Source organism: Pelmatolapia mariae, linkage group LG16_19, assembly GCF_036321145.2.
Source record: "Pelmatolapia mariae isolate MD_Pm_ZW linkage group LG16_19, Pm_UMD_F_2, whole genome shotgun sequence".
Lineage (NCBI taxonomy): Eukaryota > Metazoa > Chordata > Actinopteri > Cichliformes > Cichlidae > Pelmatolapia > Pelmatolapia mariae.
Genome location: NC_086241.1, coordinates 40,566,297 through 40,593,058, shown reverse-complemented (window position 1 = coordinate 40,593,058; position 26,762 = coordinate 40,566,297). Strand labels below are relative to the sequence as shown.

Sequence of the window (26,762 nt, the reverse complement as noted above, 5' to 3'; positions counted from 1 at the left end):
CTCTAATCCCAAAGCCCTACTCTAGACTCTGGCTCCCAAAATGCAAGATGGCCACTACAATAAGTTGGACAGTGGGAGGAAGAGGACCTAACCCTTTTATACAGTAATTGCACCAAACTCAACAATTAACTCAAGTATCTGAACTCTGATATTATTTACAATATTTCTCTGCAATTTTATTTTATTTATAACAGCTTACAAATTCAATGCCACACTTTAAACTAGATTTTACTCCAGTACACACATGGACAGCTGGAGACCCGATAGCTGAGTTGACATTCCTGTTATACTCCTTTGATATTCTCAACCTGGGGAACATGCATAGTTGGAGAACTGTAATGTAAATTCTCTGAGCAGGAATCACTACCTGATAGCAAAATTTACATTACCAGGTCCCAAGCAGACTCACAGATGCAGAATGTATAATCCCTGCTTTAGAATGAACACCAGACTTTTTACTGATCTAATTTAAGAAGAAATTTACACTAAATGAACAGACTGTGGCTTTTCAAGTAGTTTTAATATATCGTATTAAATTATTGTACTAAACAAATATGATTCATTCACTCAACTCTCACTAATTAGGTACACCAGTTAAATTGCTTGTTAACACAAATGTCTCAGCCAATCACAAGACAGCAACTCAATGCATTCAGACATGCAGACACGGTCAAAGCAACCTGCTGAAGTTCAAGCCGAGTTCAATCAGAATAAGGAATAAAATGGTTAAAGTGACTCTGAAAGTGGTATGGATGATGGTGCCACACAGACTGGTCAAAGTATTTCAGAAACTAATGATCTACTGGGAGTTATTCTCACATCTGTCTGTACGAATTACAGATAATGATCATAAAAAGAGAACATATTCTGAGTGGCAGTCCTGTGGGTGAAAATGTCTTGTTGATGGTAGATGTCAGTGGAGAACAGCCACACTGCTGATATGAAAAACACAACTTCCAAGATTCAGTTATCTGAGTGAATGAGTGAAATTCTATTGTTTTCTTTAGCGTTACCCATTAGCAGGTATTGGTCTGTATTTGATTAACCCATACAATCTATAGATACACCTTGCTATCCAGGTTAGCTAATTCAATTCAAATTGTAATTTAAATTAGCGCAGTGATTGTTTTCCTTCTGTTTGTCCTGTTGTTCATTATTGTGCATCCTGTTGATCTCAGTCCTTCAGTGCAGTTGGGTCTTCCTTCCATCTTGTTTCTCCAGTGACAGCCATCATCTGCCTTTTCTTATCTGGGACTGAAAAAAAAAATCAAAATGAAACTAAAAAGACACAAAAAATTGAAACATTAAACTATAAGTTTATTCATTTTAAGATTACCTACAAATTTAGCTTGTTGGCTAACACTTTATACCCAACACTGTATAATAATGACAAACTATTAAGGTATTAAGCATTAGTACAGTATCAGTAAGTGCTTAATTCATTGTTTATAAAACATTACTCCTTAGTATGTAATTTATAAATGCTTATGTTTAGGCTGTGTAAAATGCTCATGAGACAATTCAGCACATAAAAGCAGGGTGCAAGGTGCTAGTAGGCACGGCATAAAACGAATGCCATAACCAAGCAGCCAGCATAGTGTACAGGGACATCTGTGCTGAGTACTGTTTGGAAGTACCAAGGTCAAAATGAGACACGCCCCCTAGAGTGGTTTAGAATGACCGAGCTAATATCCTGTGGGACTTCCAGAGAGAGAGACAGACAGACAGACAGAGACAGATAGATAGATAGATAGATAGATAGATAGATAGATAGATAGATAGATAGATAGATAGATAGATAGATAGATAGATAGATAGATAGATAGATAGATAGATAGATAGATAGATAGATAGATAGATAGACACTGAAACTACACACAAATGTCCACAAATAGTGAATACATCATGAACAAAACAGCAGTAGCAGTAAATTCTCCCAAACAGTGAGGCAACAACAGCAGTATAACAGTAATTATCAGTGTTCGTTGGCTCTGTTAAATGGACCAATATGAAAAATAGAAAAGGAAACAATGGCTTTTCACCAGATTTTGAAGCCTGGGTTGTGCAACTAAGACAGATTAGTCTGTCACTGGTACACTGCTTCAGGGAAATTTTGCAACCACAGTGCTTGAACCGTTTGGAAAACGTTCACTGGTAACTGGCTGTAATGCTCTTCTTTATGATGAGAGAGATATAGTTAAGGTATTCTCTAGTAATACTAGTAGCATCAGGATTGTTCCTTATTTTTTGTCTGGTATAAAAACCTTTTCTTGCATTTAACAGATCACTGTGCAATTGTCTCAAGGCTCTTTAAACAACTTGGAGTTGAAGAAATGTTGTGTTTGTCAGTAATAAGGAAGTGGCCTAAAGTTACACAAGTTATTACAACACTTCACACAATGTTGGTACTGCTTAAAGTACAAATCTTCCTTCAGAGCCAATTCCACTGAGCTGTGACCTAAGCCTTATAAATATTAACGTTCCCTCAACATGTTGAACCTTCTACTGCAATATCCCATTTTCAGAAAATGTTTGATTTTAATTATTTTAGTTGATGACAAAAATATTCCTTCATGTAAAACATGCAGTTTGGACAAACTCACCAGTTTCCACCTCAAGATCTTGATCCACTCATCTGCCTCCACACCCGTCTTAGCACAAAGGTAAAATGTTCGATCTGGAAACACGAGACTGTGGACACAGAGAGCAGAAGGATGAGTTTTACAACATCCTGTATTCTGACGTTTGTGACTGTGTACATGTGTGCGTGTGTTTGTGCATGTACATGTAAGAAAAAACATCCATCCATCTTCTTCTGTCTGTTGAGGGGTCCCATTCAACTGACTGACTTACTATCTTACGGTAAAAAAGACCCATAGGGCCAGATTTACTACACTGGATGAACTAGGACGAAGTAAAAGACAAGGCGCTTTATATAACTAATTCATTCACACAAGCACTTTTTCTAAGCTGTTAAGCGCTTACTATCTAGCATTCATACACGCAAACCGCAAACACCAACCTTCCAGTTAGTAGCTGACCTGCTCTACTACCTGAGCTACAGCCACACCAAATGTAAATACATTCATTCACAATGCAACCCAACAACAGCAGTGCAAGTCAGTGTAAAGTTACAAACAAGCAGGCCTGCTGAAGGTATAAAAATGTGTAGCGATACAGTTGCAGCTTAAAACTTGTAACATGCTTATTTTAAGTGTGATTGGTGCTGCTATTCTCCCCCTGAAGGGAGTATGTAATCAGCTGTGTCTATTTGTCTGTTTGCAGGTCTAGCATCCACAGTTTTCAAGATATGTTCAATTTTGTGTGGTGGTCGATACAAATAACAGTTCGAGCTGATTTAATTTTGGTGAAAAGTAAAAGCAAAGTCAAGTAAAAGTCAAGGTTCAGGGTTGTGCTCTGTGAGTCTTGTAGTTTTTTTGTTCTTGTTTTGTTGTTTGTTTATTTTTTGCTGGAGCTGGAGCAGCACAAGCCACACATTTGGATCTGGATTTTTAAAGTTACAGTGCATCATTATTGCAACCTGTGTAACTATCCAGCTTCAAAAGGCACACTGAAATGATCGCATTCCATTCAGCCAAAGAAGTGTGTCTACTAAACAAATTAATGTAACAAATGTTTCAGGAAAATGGTCAAATTAATGGACCAAAGATGTGTTGTTGGCTTGCCCAATTATTTTTCCACAATGGCCTGTGTGGCAAACAAAATTTTGCAGGGGGAAAACAGAGAGGTCTCACAGCTGCTGAGTACTTTGCAACAAATTTGTAATTTTTTTCATATCCATCATAAAATTTGGCTTGTAATTTTCAGGTTACTTTATTTGTCCCCATAGGTTGATTTGTTCTGCACTCATGAGTCATCCATCCTCACATGCACACTGTCAGTACGACCATAACAGACAACAAATGAAGCTTATGCATAACTTCAATCATTTTGATTTCAGGAAGCATTATCTTTCAACCCCATCATGATCCCAAACCGTGAAGCTCTCCTGTGTAATAGCTGGAGTAAAAGTTCCTGCATTGCATTCTGTGAGGCCTGCAGTTTATTCTCCTCTCAGCAATTCTTGTTGCCAGCATTCAGCCTCAGTGCTGTGCAATCTCAAGAGTTTGCTTCAGGCTTGTCACATCTGCAAGCCTTTAAAAACCTGTCTGGAAGTTCTCATTACATATACCACCTTGGGAGTGCTGTCTCCTCAAACTGGCCTATGTTTTCATTGGCCGCTGCAAAATCGCTCTCTCCCTGGGCCACTCTTACTTCCCCAACTTCAAATGCATCAAGTCCAATTTCAGTTACTAGAATTGCTACTGTCGTGATTTTTAGGGAAAAAAAAGTTCTCAAATCCTATGATTTACTATGCAACAGCATCACAAACAGCAGACAACAGGAAACAATAGCGAACAAACTGTTAATCGTGACAAAGAAGACAAGGAGATTGAGGGTTTAAATACACACAAGATAATGAAGGAAGGGAGAACAGACACAGCTGAAACTAATAATGGTGGATGAGAGAGACAAAGTATAACTAAAAACAAAACACAAGTGTCAAAAACCACCCCAAAAAACATGGGAAGTAACATAAACATGAAAATATCTGACCCAGAGATGGGAACTTAATAAAGAATGGGGACAGAAAAGGGAACTAAGGTTATCTGTAACTAAAATAAAGAACTGAGGGGATAAAGAACAAAACAATAAGGAACCAATAAAAGGAGTGAAGGATTAACAGAAACTACAATTCAGTTCAATTCAGTGTTATTTGTGTAGTGCCAAATCAAGACAACAGCTACTTCAAGGAACTTTACATTGTAAGCGATTTGGCAATAGTGGGAAGAAAAAACTCCCTTTTAACAGGTGGAAACAGGTGGCAGAACCAGGCTCAGGGAGGGGCGGGGCCATCTGCTGTGATTGGTTGGGGTTGAGGGGACAAAGACAGAAATAAGACATGCAGTGGAAGAGAGCCGGAGATAAATAATAACTAATGATTAACCCTCTCCAGGCAGGTGTTGCCGATTTGCAACAGTTAAAAACTAACAACCTGATTACCCCACATGCATATTTTATGAGTTTTTTTTTTTTTTTTTTTGATAATTTTCCCCAAATATCAGATTTTTCCTGTAACTAAAACTTAATTTGAGCCTGAGAGGGTTAAATGCAGAGTGGTGTACAAACACATAGTGAGTAAGAAAGGTGAGTCAAGAAGAAACACTCAGTGCATCATGGGAATCCCCCAGCAGCCTAGACCTGTCCGGTCTTTAAGTCTGACGTTATTAGCCATGTCTGGGTCAAAACACCGCTTCAGGTCCCAAAGTCAAACGAACACTGCGGCATCACTGAGAGTTAAAAACTGTATAAATTCTTTCATCTGCAATAAAATGATCAGCGTTGCTGCTTTACCAGGTGTAACAATTAAGTTTAACATCCAGGCATCCATAAAAATTTTTTTATTACATTTAACAGAGTTAGAAGTTAGCAGGAAGTTAGCTCGCTAGTTTCCACCTAAGCATGATATAGCATGTTCTGACTGAGAGATTTCTGAAAAATTTAAATGTACAGCTCTGCTATCACTTCCAACATAAATGAGACAGAAAATTAAACAGCAGTGACGTTTGTAGGGTTACTGAAGTTGGGCTAGCTGGTATATAATGATGTGCTACGTGATCGCTAGCTACACAGCTATGTTAGCATAGCATAAACACATGGAGCTGAAGCTGGAGGATGAACGCTAACTTTTTTCCACTCAATAAAAGTTAACGTGAGGGTTCCCGATGGTTAGGTAAAAGGCAGAATGCTGTAAACAGACCAAACTTCAGTCAGGAGACTAACTGAGACACTCCACAGTCATCCCCATCCCCAAAAGAAACAACCCAAAGTCTCTGAATGATCTTTGTCCTGTGGCCCTCACCTCCCTGGTGATGAAGGCCATGGAGAAGATCATAAAACAGCATATCGTAAGAGCAACTGACCCCCTGATGGACCCACTCCAGTTTGCTTACTGTGCACACAGAGGTGTTGATGACGCAAAAATCTTCATCTTGGACTCCATCCACAAACATCTGGAGCTCCCTGACTCCTCCGCCAGACTTCTGTTTGCTGATTTCTCATCAGCGTTCAAAACTCTGCAGCCTCATATCCTGGCCACTAAACTTTCCTCCCAATTTCACCTGGATGATCAGCTAATTCTGTGGATATTGGACTCTTTGACCAACAGGAATCAGAAAGTTTGGGTCAACAACTCTCTTTCCGGTCTCTGTTCCACCTCCACTGGCTCCCCCCAGGGCTGTGTGCTCTCCCCCCTGCTCTTCATCCTCTACATCGATGACTACAGATCCACACAGCCCAACTGTCACCTGGTGAAATATGCTGATGACACAGTTCTCCTGTCACTGCTGTCAGGCCCCTCACAGCACCACGGGCCCGCTCTGCAGGAGTTTGTAGAGTGGTGTGACAGCTCCAAACTTGAACTGAACGTGAGCAAAACCAAAGAGATGGTGGTGACCTCCAGTAAGCAGAGGGATCTGGCTGCTTCAGTCACCACCATCATCCACAGGAAGCCATTGGAGGTAGTTGAGGAGTACAAATACCTGGGAACCACCTTTGACAACCTCCTGAAATTCTCTGCCAACACAGAGGAGATTCTCAGGTGCCACCAACGGCTATACCTCCTTTGGAGTCAGCACACCCATCATGATGACTTTTTCATACGCCTTCCTGGAAAGCATCATGACCTTCTCCTCACTCACATCAGCGCTGTAACAACTTCTACTGTTATAACTTGCACATTACTTTTCTCAGCTTATATATACACTAACTTATTGGAAGTTACATGTCTACTTTTTAATGCACAGGTACAATAAACAATCTGCACTTTTCTAATTATTCTAAATATTCTTAACTATTTAAACATCTTTCAGTATCCTGCTCCGTTTTCACACTATGTGTACGCTAATTTAAATAACTGTACAGTACTCTGCTCTGGTAGCTATTGTCCATGATGTAAATATGTAAAAATTGTGCTTCTGTTCTGTGTCCTGTTCTGTTTGTATATGTGTGTTTTTGCTGCTGATACAACCAAATTTCCCCTTGTGGGACAATTAAAGGATTATTCTATTCTATTCTAGTCTATTCTACTCTGCTTTTTAACTCCAGCCCATAAGACCATTTCCCACACCCAGAAACATATACTACACTCTTTTTATACTGCCGACACTTTACTCACTTTTACTCACTTTTACTCACTTACAGTTATTTATTCATCTTTCAGTCACTTTAATTTTAAAACTGTGTAGTTTTGAAACTGTGTATATAATGTATATTCTGTGTATTTATTATCTCACTCTTACTGCCTGTTTATGCCCTGTCCTTATCTTTAAAATCATGCTGCTCTGTTGTATGTTAATTGCCCCTCGGGGATAAATAAAGTCTTTCTGATTCTGATTCTGATTCTGAGATAATCCATCCACAATACGAGGTTAGTCATTACAGTTTTTCTCAGTCGCTTTGGTGCGTTTCTCAGATCAGAATTGAAATTCTCATAACTATTAGTTCAACCTCCACAACACTCAGTCATTTGTGCACATCATAGTAGCAATTTCTCCCCTCTCTGAACAAACTGCAAATGATCTTGGACATGAATCAGTTGCTTCCATACATTTCCCTGCTGCTTCCTGACATTTCCATTTGCTTATGTCATGTCAGTCAAAAGTAATCATACCTATGGATGCTGAATAGTCGTTCCCAATAAAACTAATAGTCATACATCCATTGCTTGAGTCATCACACACAAAATTGTTGAACTAGTTATCACATGCCAAATATTGGCCATCTGTCAAGCAAATCCTATACCTTTCTGTATCATTTTTCCTGGAAATGGCTCCGAAATTGAACAATTGATCTCAGGTGAATTACAGCTGTCACTCATGAGGAGGCGTGTGAAAGTTCAGTTGTAACCAATGACAAACAACTTGTTCACTGTCAATTATGGATGAATCCTGTGAATCCCCAATTGGCAAGCATATATAAACTGCGCAGGAGCTAGTGTGTACCATTTCTACACTTCTGTGACACAAAATGGAAGGTCAGCACCGTGGAAGAGGGGTGAGGATGCGGGGAGGAAGGGGAAGGGGAAGAGGGAGAAGAGGCAGATATAGGCGGATTCCTAATGAAATAAGGGCTACAATTGTGGACCATGTTGTCAATCACGGCCTCACCATGGAGGAGGCTGGTCGAAGGGTGCAACCCAATATTGGAAGAACTACTGTCAGTTCAATCATTCAAACATTCCGTAGGGAAAACAGGTATGCAAACAGTAATTCACTGTACTGTACTGTGCCATCTCAGACACATCACATGTTACTGTACTGTATTTGCAAATTCACAAAAAGTCCACTCTGCACCACATAGGATTGTCAGACAACCTCGCGGAGGCGGAAGAGGGCCCCTTTTTACCCCACAGCAAGAAGAAGCCATTTGTGCAATGGTCATTGCAAACAATGCAATAAAGCTGAGAGAAATACAAAGCGCTGTCATAGAGAACTACACGGTATTTGGCAATATTGAATCTGTTTCAATTTCAACAATTGACAGAGTACTCAAGAAGAATGAAATCCACATGAAGCAATTGTATAAAGTGCCATTTGAACGAAACAGTGACAGGGTGAAGGAGATCCGTCACCAGTATGTGCAGGTAAAGCTGGTCTTCTATGTTCTGCACTGCAAACTGTTTTACAGTACTTCGTAGTTTCATGCAGTACACTTGCAATTCCACAGCACATACTCTACAATGTGTTTTACCAAATGCATGCATTACTGTTTGTTACTGTACACAGGCATATTGTGACATTGCATTTCTGTCTCTCTCTAAAGTGTGTACTGGAGCTGGAAGCCAGGGAAACACTGCACACATTCATATATGTTGATGAGGCAGGTTTCAATCTGGCCAAAGGCAGAAGGCGTGGAAGAAATCGCATTGGACAGAGGGCAACCACTGAAGTCCCTGGTCAGCGCGGAGGGAATATTACCATGTGTGCAGCCATCTCAGACAACGGCGTCCTCACCCATATCCCCCTTCTTGGTCCATATAATACCCAACATCTCCTGACATTTTTAGACACTCTTTACAGGGACCTAGTCCCTGAGAATGAGAGAGGTGGAGGCCAACTCAGCAAGTATGTTGTTGTCTGGGATAATGTCTGTTTTCACCACTCCCATCAGGTCAGAGAGTGGTTTGCAGCACATGACAGAATTCTGGTTGAATATCTCCCTCCATATTCCCCATTCCTTAATCCAATAGAGGAGTTTTTCTCTGCCTGGAGGTGGAAAGTTTATGACCGGCATCCACATGAGCAAATGGCCCTGCTAGCAGCCATGGATGCAGCATGTGACGACATCACAGCAGGGTCCTGCAGAGGATGGATTCGCCACTCCAGGAGATACTTTCCTCGCTGCATTGCGAGGGATAACATCTGTTGTGATGTAGATGAAAATATGTGGCCAGACAGACAGGAACGTCTGGATGTGCCAGAATGATTTACTGTACTGTTACATGTGCTGTTTATTGTTCACATTAGTGCACAGCTCTACCAAATGGGTGATTTTATGTTTACATGTATTCTACAGTGAACAAGTGACTGTAGCATATTTTTCTTTTGCACAATTCTGTAGGATTACAAACACTTCAACACAATGGAAATGTGAAACGTACGTATTCAGTGTCTCAGTTACTCCCAAGACTCCCATAACATCTACAGTGACTTCACTGCACATTTCAGATGGCTGTACAGGTAGGCCATAGTGCTGTCGTCAGCATTTTCAGGTGTCACCAATTGTTTTTGCAATGGGAAACACTGAAATTATAAACTGTCATAGTGGAAACATGACAATGCCATTTGACTATCTTGTTCATACAGATGGTGTCAAGACTTTTCATTTTGATGGCACTGGCAGTTTCATTGACATGGATACTTGCTTTTGCGGTATGGATAATCAATTCTGTGCATGTGACGTGCTTTTGCAGGCTATCCACTAGGTTTTGCAGTTTGCACTAATTGTTTTGGGAAATGCACTAACTGCTGTGCAAATGTTGATAGTGTTCTGAGAAACGCACCAAAGCGACTGAGAAAAACTGTAATACACTGCTGCATGGGCTGGGCTGTAGTTACATCATATTGTTTTAAAAACTGAGCTTTAAAATCAATAGCAGTAATAAAAACCGAGAGAAGCCGACAGTGATCACTGACTGTTCTTAGGGGCTTGTTCGCATTAATTAGAACAAGATACAAAGCATTAAAACATGTTAAAAAAAAAAAACAACAGCCTTATTACAGTTTTTCTCAGTCGCTTTGGTGCATTTCTCACAACAGAATTAAACTTTGCACAACAGTTAGTTCAACCTCCACAACATGTAGTCGTTTTGGCACAACCTTGTGGCGGTTTCATGTTCATTTCGTCCAAAGGCAAATGCCTTTGGACATGAAGCAGTTGAGTAAGTACAAATATCTAAAGAATGGTCACTTTTGACTTGCTATTCATCACTATCTCCTTGCTTCTATCATGAATGTCACAATTATTTATACTTGTACCGGCTGAATAGTCATTGTCCATACAACTAATAGTCTTCATTTCATTGCTTGTGTCAGTGCACTCAAAATTGTTGAACATCTTGTCAAACAATTTGTACACCCATTTTGAAAACCCTATTTTCAAGGAGTTTCCATGAAAATCTCCATAAATTACTTTTCTCAGGTGAACCTTATCTCACACTAATGAAAATTGGTGTGTGTTACTCTTACTTGCAAACAATGAAAAGCCTCTTCTACCCAGTCATAGGTGAATCGCGTTACAGTATCCCCTACTCTACAAGTATATATATAATGTAAACCAACAGACAGGATTGGCATGAGGTGCATACTGAATCTACAAAACTGGACGCTCTTTATAGGGACCTAATCCCACAAAATGAAAGGGATGATCCTGGTGACAATCGGACAATGTATGTAGTGGTTTGGGATAATGTTAGCTTCCGTCACTCTGCTGTAGTCAGGCAGTGGTTTGCAGCACACGACAGGATGCTTATGGAGTTTCTTCCTCCTTGCACTCCATTCCTAAATCCAATTGAGGAGTTTTTCTCTTCCTGGAGGTGGAAGGTATATGACAGGCATCCACATACCCATGACCCTGCTAGCAGCTATGGATGCAGCTTGTGATGACATCACAGCAGAGTCCTGCAGAGGGTGGATTCGACACTCCAGAAGATACTTTCCTGGATGCAACGATAGAGCTGACATTCGCTGTGATGTAGATGAAAATATGTGGCCAGACAGACAGGAACGTCTGGATGTGCCAGAATGATTTACTGTACTGTTACATGTGCTGTTTATTGTTCACATTAGTGCACAGCTCTACCAAATGGGTGATTTTATGTTTACATGTATTCTACAGTGAACAAGTGACTGTAGCATATTTTTCTTTTGCACAATTCTGTAGGATTACAAACACTTCAACACAATGGAAATGTGAAACGTACGTATTCAGTGTCTCAGTTACTCCCAAGACTCCCATAACATCTACAGTGACTTCACTGCACATTTCAGATGGCTGTACAGGTAGGCCATAGTGCTGTTGTCAGCATTTTCAGGTGTCACCAATTGTTTTTGCAATGGGAAACACTGAAATTATAAACTGTCATAGTGGAAACATGACAATGCCATTTGACTATCTTGTTCATACAGATGGTGTCAAGACTTTTCATTTTGATGGCACTGGCAGTTTCATTGACATGGATACTTGCTTTTGCGGTATGGATAATCAATTCTGTGCATGTGACGTGCTTTTGCAGGCTATCCACTAGGTTTTGCAGTTTGCACTAATTGTTTTGGGAAATGCACTAACTGCTGTGCAAATGTTGATGGTGTTCTGAGAAACGCACCAAAGCGACTGAGAAAAACTGTAAACACAGAGTAGTTTGGACCCCGAAGCAGGGTTCACCACGTCATCACTTAACCTCCTAGGACCTGGCGTACACATATGTGGACATCACATTTTGGGTTGTCTAGACCAAAATACAAAATTTTGCTCTACAAGGGCCTGATATCCACCTACGAGGACATTATACTGCCACTCTTCTATCAAAATTTTAAGCAAATGTCATCATATGCGGATCTCATTTTTCTCAGAAACAAAAATCAGGTAAAAAAACCCATTTTACATTCATCTGGTCCCAATCAGCCCAAATAGCAAAGAGAAATTAAAAATGCATGCCATGAAAGAGTTCTGGACTTAGGAGGTTAAAGACTGGATTTCAGCATAAATAAGGGAGGATTCAGGGTCAGAGTAAACAACTCCATTTACACGGTCATGACATGCATATTGCTCATTACGTGGAGAAACTGTGCAAGGGAGGGCTGAAGATGGATGTTAACTCAAACGTATTAATCTGCATGTAGACAGCTATGCAGACATAAAAAGATAACAAAACACTGAGAAGAGACCAGGACAGACTTGACACAAAAGGGTAGACACACATAATAAATACAAGAAATCAAAAGCTAGAAATATAAATAATGAAAAGTCAGAGGCACTAGGAAAACAGAGCTCCAGATTAACTAATACAGAAAACTAATACAGCACAAGAACACAAGTTAACTTATGTTAATGATTTTAATCAAACCCAGGACTATGACACCATCCGCTGCAGGGTTTTTTGTTGTTTTTAGATCTACTGTCTCCCACTTGTCCAGTTTCTTGTTTTATTGCACACCATGCCGACATATGTTAAAATGGAGGCCAATAGAGTCTTTGGATATTATTTATGCAAAAATATTATTTTATACTGTCAAACTATGTTGTATTTGGCATTTTTCACAGATTCAACTGAAAAAAAACCAGAAACACATAAGGTGTTGCTGTGACAAGCTGTTAGTACCAAATTCCTTGAAGGTCTTTGAGATTTAAAACTGGTTCTTTGTTGTCTTTTATGGACACTGGTTCACCCACTGACTTAGTTGAATTAGTTGCCTTTTGCTTGAGTGATTGATAGGTCCGTGATAAGTGGTTAAACAAAAGAAGAAAAACACATTCACCTAAGAATGATCAGCTAGACTGGACTGAAAATGACTGAAATGGCAGCCAATGACAAACAAAAACATTGAAAGACCTCCAGAAAGCCTGGAGAACTACTCCTCAAAACCATTCAAAGAAATTATGAGCAAATCTGACTGCTTGGAAATAAAATATAAAGAAAATCATGGAAAACTGAAGCTATAATATTTGGCCCCAAACATCTCAGAAACACACTCTGCATCCAAACATGGATTTTAAAACTTTGGTGTCGTATACTTCTGTGAGAAGTCATTTTTAACTAGGATCCTCTTTATAACCTTATGTTTGTCTGTTCATAATACCTCTTTATAAACTGAGTGTTCTCAACTGTAGATGGACAGATTTAGGACTCATTCATGCTAAATATTCTTTAGAAGTTATTTTGACATTTTGCTAAAACACATTAGACCCCCCCCCCCCCCTTTTTTTTTTTTTTTAAATAACCATGCAATAGTTTTCACTGTGATTTTCAAAACAGGTACAATTTGTGCTTTCCATTTTGGCTCAGTATATCTTAAATCAACTTTTTAACTTGTGGTGGCTCCGAGTGTTACTGAGCCTAGCCAGCAATTTCTACTACGTGTACTTTGCCTTGTACCTTCCATACAGAGATTTCTCCATATTTTCCTAATGTTATATTTTTATTTTGGGTTCCAGATTTTAACCTGAGTTCAAAGCTTGTATATCCTCCAAAATGATTATTAATTATGATTATTAATAACAATATCTGAATATGAGTGTGGGTTCAAGTTAATAATTTGGTAAAATTATACCAAATCAGGCTGAGAGGTAAGGCAATGAGAGTTCATGTGTTGGCCACATCTACAAAACGCTGTGTTGTGTTTCAGTTAACTTTCCAATATCCACCTTAAAGTAAATGATCACTTTCTCTTTATTCTAGTTAGGCACGTTCCTCAAATCTGTTGTTAGGTCACTTACCAAAAACAGTTGACTTTATCCTGAGAGTAGTCAAACTGGACTGCAGAGCAGGACCTCAGATCTAAGGTTCGAATGGGCTCCTCACACTGCAACAGAAAAATGATACTACATACTTGTACACATAAACAGGTACATTAAAAAAAAACCTTCCCTGACATAAATGTAGCAAAGCCTTATTTTTGTAGGACAATTTGTAACTGCAGCTGCTATTTCTTTTTAGCTCTTCCAGTAAAAGTCTAGCTATGTCCTCTGGCACTCATTCCAGCTTCGGATTTTCTGTACGTCAAAACAGCTTTCTATGTTACATTACATCAGTAATACTTGGTCAGGTTACTGTGTTTGTTTACATTTTGTTACGGCTTTTTATGTTTTAATGTGTAAGTTCAATAAAGGAGATGTGTATACGCTCATCTGCCTGCATTGCTAGGTGTCGGGCTGCTTGTGTATTCTTTATATCACTAATATTTCTTTAGTGGTGTGCAGCTCAGTACTGAAATATCAATTCCTCCAGTACAAGATATTTGTGTTCTAAATTAGTCTCATATTAAAATATCAATATTTTAGTTACTTGGGGAAAATTGGACTTTATCATCACCAGGAACATGGTAGAAAGTACAGTAACTATATTTTTGGAATAGTATAAACGATTTGTAGGAACTACTTCTTCTTCCGCCTGTCATAGGGATATACGAAATGTGTCACAGCTCATTCAGTTGACAATATTGGCTGATCATAAGCAGAGTCATGTAAACAGTGAAGATGTGTTTTGTGACACATGCAGCAAGGCCACAAACCTTGTCAAACACAATAAAAGTAAATCATAACACAGAATATGATGAGTTTATGATAGGGCAAACTGAAGAGGAGAAGAGCGACAGGTTCTTCACTTCCATTCAGTTGTCTTAGATTTTAGCCAGGTAAGGTTCTAGAGTAGAGCATTTAAAGTGGATTACATAGGCTAGGTATTATTCAAATATACAGCGCACTTGTAGTAAAACAGCCAAAAATAAAAATGCAACTCAAAATATTTCATACATAAGACAGATAGATAATAATAAATAAATAATAAATAACTGTTTTCTCAGCTTTATTATTATTTACAGTCAGTCACATTTGTTTTTGATTATAAATTGAATATTTGAAAATGTAGGTATTTCATGTGTTTCATGTGTTCGTTGCATGTCGTATTGTCTAGCTCGCGTTGTCACAGTCTGTGTCTCACTTATGTTTCCTGATTTATTTTGTCAAACCCGTGTTCCGTGTTCGGTGTGTTTAGTTTTGCTTCCCCTGTGGCGTCATGTTCACTTGTGTCAGCTGTGTTCCCCGTGTGTTTCTACTTATTTCGTTACCCATATATGTATGTAAGTCTCCTTCTGTTCATTGTCATCATCTGTTAACCTTCCCTTATCTCAAGTGTTCATGTATTTCCTAGTGTTCCTGGTTTTCATGTATTTAGTTTTACCAGTTTAGGTTTTTTTGATTAGTTTAGTTTTCGGCCACGCTTCTTGTTATAATCTATTTCCGTTTCCACATTTCGTTTGTCTGCATTTGGGTCCACTGCTCTCCACTCCACACGGTCTGCCATCGCAGATCGTGACAAACTGTGCATGTAGCCGTCTCCAATTCATGGTAGTCTCTGTCTCCCGCTGATAATGACTTCAGCTGGGCATGACTGAGAGGCCAGTAGTTTTTCACTGGTGGTTTGCGAGAAACAAATTGTGGATAAACCTCTGGTCTTTCACTATTAACTGAAGGGAGACCAGTGTGCGAAGAAAGTTGGCGCTGGCTCTGCTTTCACTACACAGCAGGCATTAGCAAGTAAAAGAGTTTCTGTGATTTATCATTCTAACAGACAAATTTCCTCTTGCTAACCATCTTGGCCAACATTTGTAATGTAGAAAAGGTGGATTGTGGAAAAATTATTGTCTTTATTTCATAAGGATGGCAACTCTGACCAGTCAACAAAAAAAAGTATAAAAAAAACAGACAAGTTGACCAGGTGCAGGCTCAGACACCACTTTCTGTTAAACATCTATGAGAAATCACTTGGTTGACTCAATAACCAGCCGTTTTACCAACACTCCACCTTCATATTTTGAATTCCCCCTATGAATATGTCTGTGAAAGTTCTCAGTCACTCAGGTCATTGTAGTCTGAGGAGCTCGGAAAGAAAAGCATCTAGACACTTTTCTTCCCCCTGTGAATATTGAGTTATCCATGTCATGCACTGCTCAAGCCTTTTTTTCCAGATGATTTTTATGTTATTAACATATTTTAATATATTTCTTATCAATATATAGGTCCATGCTTCTGAATAAATAACTTTTTTTTTTCCAGAGATATGGGGTCTTCCTGTAGGCCCACCACCCACAGGCGGCATCGTAGGGGTTTCGTGCAATGTGTGGTGGGTGGTGGGCACTGGGACATGGAACATCACCTCTCTGAAAGAGGTGACGTTTAGTTAAGAGAAGGGGCCTGAGGTAGAGCGTGAGGTTGAGAGGTACCGGCGAGATATAGTCATGCACAACTCAACGCAGAGCGTGGACTCTGGGACCAGTCTTCTGGGGAGGGATTGGACTCTGTTCCACTCTGGAGTTGCCCTCGGTGAAAGGCAGTGGGCTGGGGTGGATATCTTGGTGTCCCCTGTGGCTTGCTGCCCTTACATTGGAGTTTTTCTGGTCGACAAGAGGGTTTGTTCCCTGCGCGTTTCGGTTGGGGAACGGGTCCTGACTGTCGTCTGTGAGTACCCGGCCTTCTTAGAGGTATTGGGTGAGGTGCTTGAGAGTACGCCACCAGAGACTCTATCATCCTTTAAACTGGAGGCTGCGTGTGCTTAATGTTGTCAAGCTTGTTATTCACAGGCTGCTCCTAAATACGTTTATAATGAATGGCTTGTTTTTGTGGCAAATGATAGGTGAAACGCTCGCGTTTCCATGGTAACAATAGAGCCATGCCTTAAACCAAGCATCAAAGCAAAGAATTTGTGTCAAGAATCTTTTATAATCAAATATTTTAAATACTCAGTAAGTTGTTGCAACACTAGCCCATAGTGTGTGTGCCCACATTAAATGGAGACAGGCCGACAATGTACACACTCTAGGCTACCCTACGAGGGCCCCACACTGGTGGGGCCACACATGCCCCATTCTTCACACCACTAAGGCCCAAAAGGCTACCGATCCAAGCTCCACAGATCAGGGTGGTGCACAGGATGAGTGGGGAGTAGGGTCATGATATGAGAGTCATACGTCGTCAAAGACTTGGAGGAAGATCATGTAGGACTAACGTCTAATATTGGAGTGATTATCACAGTGGAATGAAGTTTACATTGGTTATGTTAGTAACCTGCTCATTCACACTCAAGTTCTTCAAAATGATTCCAGATTGTGCAGACTCTTAGGTGCATGACTGGCCTACTCTTCACAGATGAGCCCGTGTTTCAAGAGGCTTGCCTGGCCTGAGGGCTGATATCAGAGCGGGCAGGAGTGAAGCTAGAAAGGGGACACGTGTTTTCATGTCAGGAATTTTTGCTGGAGGGTGATCTTCCTTGAATGGACCTTCAAAGGTTGTAATTTCACAGAGTCACTGTATAGCGGAAAGAAGCTGAAGAGTTTTGAGGAATGGAAATGAGAGACCAGATTGTCGAGCAGTCAGTATGGCTGCAAAACCAAGCCGAGGCCTGCTGTTGGTCTGCCCCTGGCTTCTGAGTATAATGAGACAGTAGCGATGGATCTACATGAGCTGGAGCCTAACGTGTGGTACCTTCACATCATCAACCACTTCACACGCTTCAGCGCCGGGAGCATCATAAAGACAAAGAAAGCTGCAGAAATCATCAACTCCTTCATTCACACGTGGATAAGCATTCACGATGCCCCCAGGCGGGTCTACACAGATAATGGCAGAGAATTCAACAACACGGAGATTCGAGACATGGCAGAAAACTTCAACACTGAGGTAAAGACAACAGCGGGGTATAGTCCCTGGAGCAATGGACTACTGGAGAGACATAAGATGACACTGACAGAAATCCTCCTCAAGGTAAAAAAGGAACGAGGATGTGACTGGCACACTGCGCTAGACTGGGCCCTTATGGCTAAAAACAGTATGCTTAATGTACATGGTTATAGTCCACATCAACTTGTGTTTGGCCAAAACCCCAACCTCCCTTCTGTGTTGATGGATAAACCACCTGCCTTAGAGGGCACAACTGTAAGTGCAAGAGTAGCTGAACATATATCAGTATTACATGCTTCCAGGAAAGCATTTACTGAGGCAGAGTGTTCAGAAAGGATCAGGAGGGCACTACGCAAGCAACTTAGGCCTACAGATGACAAATATAAAGCAGGAGATAAAGTCTACTACAAACGAGTCGACTGTACAGAGTGGAAGGGTCCAGGTGTAGTTATTGGGCAGGATGGAGCTGCTGTATCGGTAAGACATGGTGGGACTCTTGTAAGAGTACAGCAGTCAAGGTTGAGTAAAGTGGATGCACAGAGTGGAGATAAACAAATACTGCAGAGTACTACTGATGCTGACACTGACAACAAAGACACAGTTGAAAATGATGAGACAGAAGCACCCGATGGTGAACAGAGTAAGGAAGAAGACATCACTAGCGACAGAGAAACTAACACTACAGTAACATATCTATGACACAGCCTTCTACATACACTGATCCTGTCTCCTCTGCAGATGTAAAGTTAAGAGCAGGACAGCTGATCACTTTTACTAACACAGACGACAGCGTTCAACATACAGCCAGAGTATTAGGCAGAGCAGGGAAAGCCAAAGGGCAATACAAAAACTGGTATAATGTGCAATATATTGAGCTTGATGGTAGTTAAGGTGAAAAGAAAGCTGTAGACATGTCACTTGTTGATATTCTTTGTACTGAACCTGAAACCAGAGATGCAGATGTACTCATAACAAAAGACATCTCCTTTGATGCTGCCAAACAGGAGATTGAGAACTGGCAAAGTAATGGTGTATTTGATGAAGTGGAAGACTTGGATCAAAAATGTGTGTCTACTAGATAGGTCTGTACACTCAAAGAAACTACTAACGGTATTGTCCTGAAGGCCCAACTTGTGACATGCGGGTTTGAAGAAGTTAATACTCAGGAACTACAAAAAGACTGTCCAACATGTGCATCTGAGTCCCTCAGACTGGTGCTAGCTGTGATATGTCAAAACAAGTGGAAAGTGAATTCAATGGACATTAAATCTGCCTTTTTGCAGGGAATGGAGCTGTCAAGAGACATTTATCTTCGCCCCCCATCTAAGGCTGACAAGGACAATGTTCTATGGAAATTTAAAAGGTGTGTATATGGACTTGCAGATGCTTCACTTCATTGGTACAATAAGGTCAAAGACATTATGCTCAGCACTGGTGGTAAAATATCACAGTTTGATCCCGAGGTGTTTTATTGGCAAAATGAACAATCTGAGATTACAGGAGTGCTTGCATGTCACGTTCATCATTTCCTTTGGGCTAGTTCAAGTTACTCTGCAACTCATGTCATTCTTGTACTGAAATCTACCTTCCTATTGGGGCGTGAAGAACTTTTTAATGTTGGTATGGACATTTGTACAGATAATGATGTAACAGAGGTGCATCAACAACTTTACATTGACAACCTACAACCGGGTCAGTTACAAGCAGCACAGCTGTAAAGAGGGAGGCTTCTTTAAGCGAAACAGAACAGGAGCAACTCAGGTCTAAAATAGGACAGATTTTGTGGGTTACCAAACAAACGAGGACAGATGTGATGTTTGACACATGCAGCATCTAATATTAAAGATATAACTGTGCAGTCCATTCAAGTGAACAAAGTTATCCGTAAACCTAAGGCAGAGAAAGTGACTCTTAAGTTTCAGCACTTGGGTAACAGTGATGATTTGGCACTGGTTGTTTTCAGTGATGCTTCTTTTGGTAACCTTCCTGATGGCGGTACTCAGGGAGGGGCATTAATCGTCCTTATAGGTAAAGGGGGAAAGTTTTGTCCTCTCTTTTGGCAGTCTAAGAAAATCAGGTGTGTGGTCAGAAGTACACTGGCAGGAGAAACTCTTGGCATGTCAGATGGAATAGACGGTGCAGTCTTCCTGGCAGCACTTTTTTCTGAGCTTACAACTGGTAACACTGGTCTGAATGCTCTTCCTTTGATCTGTGTGACTGACAATCATTCCTTGTTTGATGCACTCAAGTCCACTAAGCAGGTTACAGAGAAGAGACTGAGGCTAGAAATGAGCAGCATTAAAGAGCTCATACAAGCCAAGAAAATCAGACAAACCTGTCTGATTTTCTCAGTTTGTTGGTCAGATTCCAAATCTCAACTTGCTGATTGTCTGACAAAAAAGGGAGTTTCACCTTTAACCCTTCTACAAGCACTAGACTCTGGATACTGTGATCCTTTGTTTATTAAGTTTTTTTGCATTAAAATGCACTGTTATTTATTTTGTGTAGTTATAGTATGCTTTAGTTAAAGTGAAGCACATCTGAATTTCTTGAATGTTCATCAGTGTTGACAAGTTGTTTTTTTGTATATCTATATATATATATATATACACAAATGTTTTAAAGGTGTATGTTTATATCTTTATTTTAAAAGAAAGAGGGAGATTGTTAACTTGTTATTTTCTGTTATATTGCGAGAGTGCGGTAGCCTGCGGTGAATTGTGGTTTGTGTGCGTGTGCGGGAAAACGTGGTGTGGAAATGAAAAGCTTGTGTTGAGGCTACAACGTCGTGTCTTTTGAGTTTACACCAGAACCAGTTTGGAATCAGTGAGAAGATACACCGATAAGATGTACATCTTTGGACTATGAGAGGAAACATAAGCTTTCTGAAAGATGGCAAGCCACTGCACCACTGAGCTGAGCAGATGAGCTGAGCAGACTTACCATTTTGTCTTTGAAGTATTTAAGTTCATATCTGTTGAGCGTGAACCACCTTTGCTTCCAGTTCTGCAGAAAAGATTGACAGTATATATACTTCAATGTTACTTCATCTCAAACTCTGAAGCCATGTTTCTGAATTATTCTTGTTTCACACAGTTACATAAGATTTTTGTCTGCAACGAAACACAAACAGATTTCCTAAGTATTTGTGATGAGAATCAGTTAAGTAACTGTTCTTGCATGTCAACTGCTGTTACCTTCACAATTGCCCCTTGCTTCACCAGGAAGCCTTCCTTTGTCCCCAGCTGAAAAAATAGAAAATACATTTTAAATTGTAAACATTTCAAGAATAACTGTGGTTTATTCCAGTTTAAGCTGCATACTGTGAATAAGTCTTGGCTATATAATCTTTAAGTTAAAATAACTTGTATGAATACCCATTACGAATAATGCAACACATTTACATTTTATTTAAAGTAATGTGACTTACAATACAGAGTAATAGGTCACCTAAAAAATGAAAAAGGTTTATCACACCAAAGGTTGCTGTGGTCAGATAATCATTGTCTGTACATAAAGACTGAGGGAGAAATCTGAACTTATTGCAACTGTTGCTAGTTGAATCCAAACTTGCTTATAAAAGTATCACAACTGCAAAGCCTGATCATTTGAGCACAAAAAAGTCTCCATAATAAAAAAAAGACTTTACGAATTGTTTAGGCATCATCAGAGCACACTACTTAATATTTAAACATGTGAGAGCTGTGAGCTTGTATTTATGACGAAAAAGAGCCCTTCCCACGAAATTCGTCAGATGTTGCTCACATGAGACTACATGGGTGTTTGCAATGGTTGTCGTACCGATGGTGCATTTGCTACCAGATCATTTTCTGTGCGTCCTGTCTGTATGGCAGTGTGAACTCGCACAGATTCATAAATAGATGGCTCCTCCACACGCCATGGATACGGAGACTTCAAAACAATGAGGGTTCCTGGTTAAGAGACAAAGGTTGGTTATATGCCCGGCAAGCTGACTTTAAAACACGGAAGAAATAAAGATGGACATACATTTCTGTTTGTCAGTATACTTCTTGGGTGTGTTTTGATGCAGTCTTTATGTGTGCATCATAGCTAGCATTACGTTTTTTGATGAAGATCATGGTCTGCATACCTGTGTCGCTGCCCAGCAGAGGTTGGTTAGCAAAGTGGTTGACAAAGTCTTGAAGGGTTGGAAACTCATTAAAACCAAACACATAGCCGTTGCTATTTCGTGTCACCTGAAAATGCTTCACTGAATCCTTTGCCCTATGTCAAATGATAAACAGCATAAATGTTTCACTTTAAAAGTCATTCACAAGTAGAAGTACACTAAACACAGACCTGCAGATATTTAGCTTCAAAATATAGCAAGTACGTGTTTCCTTTCTTCATCATTGTTAAGATTCACATACTTGCTTTTAACAAAGTGTTTCTAGGTGGTTCACTATCACCTCTCTGTCTTTCTCCACACACACATGTGTGTGTATTTATATCCTTGTGGGGACATCTCATTGACACAATGCTTTCCCTAGCCGCTTACCCTAACCCTAACCATCAAAAATGAATGCCTAACCCTGACCCTGACCCTAAACCTAACCATAACCTAATTGTAACCCTGACACTAAAACCACATTTTGAGTCTCAAAAATGCCTTCAAACTCGTGGGGACCGGGATTTTGGTCCCCACGAGGGCTGATTGTCCCCACAAGTATAGTAAACTACCAATTTTTGGTCCCCATGAAGATGTTAATACCCGTCCACACACACACACACACACACTTTGTGTGACTAATACTAGAATACTTGGTGAAAACTACAATGAAAAACTTAAACCTTTAACCTCGACATTAAGGGGATCTGGTGATGTTATTACTAAACACACCAGTGAGAAACCAAACCATGCAAGACAAGACATGGGAACAAGGCAAATTTAACTAAAAGTAAAAAATAAAGCTATAATCAGGTAAGATAACTCTGCATCTGTTGTGACATCATTGTTTTGTCACTGATTGTCTGTTACGGTTCCAAACCCATGGTGCACTTCCCTCGTTCACTCACCTAACGGACAGGGCGAAGCAGTCTGATCCCTCATTACTGTTTCTCAGGAGGTAACTTCCATCTGTCCCATTGGACAAGAGAAGGGCCTCTGCAGCATGGCGGGACAGGTCATAGTGGTACCACCTTCAAGGCAATAGTAATATGATGTGAGAAGTTTATAAAATATGAAATAAAACCATTGTTAGATAAATGATATGAAAGGTCTAATTTTTATCTACATTTTGACACGCGGCCCATCTTTTAGCTACAGTTCATTCTGTGTCAAATCGATTTCTAATATTTCAACAGAAACAACAGTAGTCTTTATACAACAGCATGGACAAATCACAGTGATCATCTGAGCTTGTGCTCAATTTACAAAGACTTAGAAAAACCTATTTGGAACCTAAAGCTGCTTGCTCAGTGTGACATGCTGAAACTTTTACATACAACACTAATGTTATTTCTCCATTTCACAACCATAAGTGACATTTGTGAGTGTTAAAATGTGACGATTTTGGACAATGACTTTAACAGAGAGTGAAGCTGGAATTAATCCTGGTATAAAAAATGCAGATTTAAATAATCTGTCGTGGGCTTCATCTAATGTTTTTCCTGAAGACCAGGTCTGAATTAAAATACTGACTTTTATAAGGAAAGTGTACTGCTGGGACTTCTGTCTCATATGCAGAACCTGTATGCTTTTTACACTGTTGTGCAAAATTACGTGAAAGAACAGGCTTATGTTATGATTCAAGGTCATCTTTGCAGTACTGTGAACCTCAGACTGTATGAAAATATAAAGGGAACTGGTAAAAGGATGTGAAAGTTCTTAATTTGCATTAAAAGTTGCTGGGACTGTTTAAAAATATCACTGAAGGCAACAGCTCAAGAAAAACCGCTAGAATCAAAAGGTTCTGATCATATTTTAAAACCAGCTGCAGAATTATCAGTTTAAATTCCACACTGAACATTAAGTTTTTCTATTTCTTGTTTGCAAGGTGGCAGTCCTGAGTTTAAATGCACCATCTGGCCGGAGCCTTTCTGTGTGGCGTTTGCATGTTCTCTCTGGGTACTCTGGCTTCCTCCCACAGTCTAAAGATGTGTGATAGTGTGGTTAAATGTTAAAGGGCGTTTAAGTGGTTGTCTGTTTCTCTATGGTAGCCCTCTGCCTCCCTGACAGGGATAAGTGGAAGAGAATGGATGGATGGATGTTTGCAGGGTTATTGAGGTATCATATAAGACTGTTCCAGAAACTCCATGCTGACTTTATTCAGTGCATTTATAGTAAGACCTCATTTGTCAGAGCAGTCTGTGGATACAGCCTGAGGATTATGGATTTGGAATTTGTTTTCACATCTTTTGCGTTTACAGAAAGCTTCTGTAACAATTCGTGAAATATATAAGCACACTAAAAGTTCAGTCATCCTGTGGTTTAACATTATATTTGTCCTTCCTAAAAAAAACAAAGTATCAACAACGTTAGAACATACCATCGGTATGATAGAGTCATTAAGTTATTAGGCCAGTATGACCGTAACCGTTAAATACCAGCTGCGTGTTTTCGGAGTTGAGTCTCGGGCGCAGTTTTGTTCTGTGCGGCTTTAAATCGGAGCGATTTTGTCGGCACCCGACTTCAGTAAATCAAACAAACAAACAAACAAACAAACAAACAAACTGCTTTAAGGAGCGGAACGGACAGTCCTGGACATCTCTGAAACGCGCCTTGGCGCTTCTTTTGGAATTGCAAATATTGTCCTGAGTGGGTCTGATATGTGCAGGAGGGACCAGAACACAACAGAAAACTCTACAAATCATTACACGGAGAGAATTTATAGCTGAGCGAAGTGTTAATAGACTGCACAATGAGTCGGTACTGGAACTTGTTTTCGGCATGTTACAACTGACAATATTCCACTCATGCAAAGTAAATTAGAAGTGTACACATAACTTACGTAACAACCTGTTAACACGGAACTCAGCTGTTTAATTTTTGCTTTTAGAAAACGTTATATGATAATCATTTATGTTAGTAAGTTACAATTCTTGTAGATTTCAATTTCACACTGTTTCACAAAACACTGATTTAAGAAGCACATCCTGTCATTCCTAACAAAATATACAGCACAAGACAGAGACGATGAAACATGTCACAATATATGGTCTAAAGATAAACGAGTTAGCTCTTTGTAAAAGGACTTTACCGTGTAACAACAGTGGTATAAAGCTATGGTCTTGCTTTTTATCCTGCTCATAAAATTGGTGCGCGCTGGTGATCGCGTAAAGTATCGCTTTTAGCAGTTTAATGTTTTCCAACAGGTGAAAAGTGTTTATAATTCCCAACCCGGCCTTACCCAAGACTCGCTAACTCGTCACTCAAGTCCTCGAAAGATGCATCACTGAAAGAACTCATCTCTCCAGCAGATTTCAGTTAACTTTAGTTCGGTGTTGGTCTAACAAGCGGAGCGGCCAAATAGAGAAGTAAAAACTGCTCAGATCAGTCACGCCTACAGGAAATACACACGCTCACCAACCACTGAATTAGGCACACGAGATACTCCTCAGGGATATTTTATGTTGCTTGTCTGTGTTTTATGGTGTTATGGTGTGGTGGTATCTGTGCTTTCTTTATGTGCTATAGAGTTTTTGTTTTCTTGTTTTTTTTTCTCCTGGATTGCCCTTCTGTGTTACACATTTCACTGTTTTTCCTTTTTGCTACCTATCCTGACCTGTCTCCCCAATGTGATGTTTGTGTATTGTATGTACGGTCAGCAAGGTCAATCATTTCAAATGCAGGCGACTGCAACCGACAAAATAAAGGCATTCATTCATTCCTACAAGACTGCTAAAGGAAGTCCTAGAATTAATTAATGTTTTAATCTTACATATGATCTCTATTAAGCGGATATGTACCACAGGCCTTCAAGCTGGTAGTAGTTGAACCATAACGTAAAAGAGCCAGTTAACTAATTGTAGGCCAATCTCCAGCCTTCCTTTTATCTTCCAAATCCTTAAAACAGCAGTTGTAAGTTAACTGATCATCTGTAGATGAATGGTTTATTTGAAGAGTTTGGGTCAGGTTTCAGAGCTCATCACAAAACCTAAACAGCTTTAGTGAAGGTCAGCGTTAAAGGAAACTTTATTGTCCCCAATGGGAAATTGATTTGCAGTATGTCCACACATCGAACAACACAAAACCCCCAAACAAACAAAAGAGAGAGAACATCCCAAATTTTATCGGTAGCAACAAAGTGCAATATGCAGTAGTGATGGCAACAACACTTATGGTATAGTGTTATTGAGCATAACAATAGCAGCAGGTATAAAAGACACTCACTTTGTCTTCACTGCGGCACTTTATACCGGCGACCTGAGGGAAGCAGCTGAAAGTCTCTAAAGAGAGGATGGTCTGAACATGACATGACAGAGGTTGCCTTCCTCAGCACCGGGCTGATTAAAACAGATTCAATAAAACTTTTATAAAAAAGGGTAATCATCTGAGATGAAACATTAAAATCTCTCAATCTCCTTAAAAAGTACAATCGTTGTTTTACCTTTTTCACTGTAGTGTCAAAATGTGACTCAAAGGACAGAGCCTTATCAAGAGCAACCTCCAAATACTTATGACTATCCACCAGTTCAATGGCTGCACCATTTACTACTGTTGGAGGGGGGCTTCCTGAAGTAAATTACCATGTCCTTAGTTTGTAAGGTTTTGATCTTTAAGAAGGACT

The 26,762-nt window shown here is 39.9% G+C and overlaps 1 protein-coding gene across 1 annotated transcript; it reads right to left on the bottom strand.

The window, feature by feature from the left end:
- Positions 1-172: 172 nt before the first annotated feature.
- Positions 173-25,491, bottom strand: dapp1 (dual adaptor of phosphotyrosine and 3-phosphoinositides). The gene is made up of 9 exons (XM_063499206.1): positions 25,383-25,491; positions 23,050-23,172; positions 22,124-22,257; positions 21,814-21,944; positions 21,210-21,257; positions 20,956-21,018; positions 14,056-14,141; positions 2,604-2,691; positions 173-1,254 (listed from the first exon to the last, which is right to left on the bottom strand). Exons 1-9 carry the CDS (start codon positions 25,439-25,441, stop codon positions 1,231-1,233), a joined length of 756 nt encoding a protein of 251 aa, XP_063355276.1. The 5' UTR covers positions 25,442-25,491; the 3' UTR covers positions 173-1,230.
- Between the last annotated feature and the right edge of the window lie 1,271 nt (positions 25,492-26,762).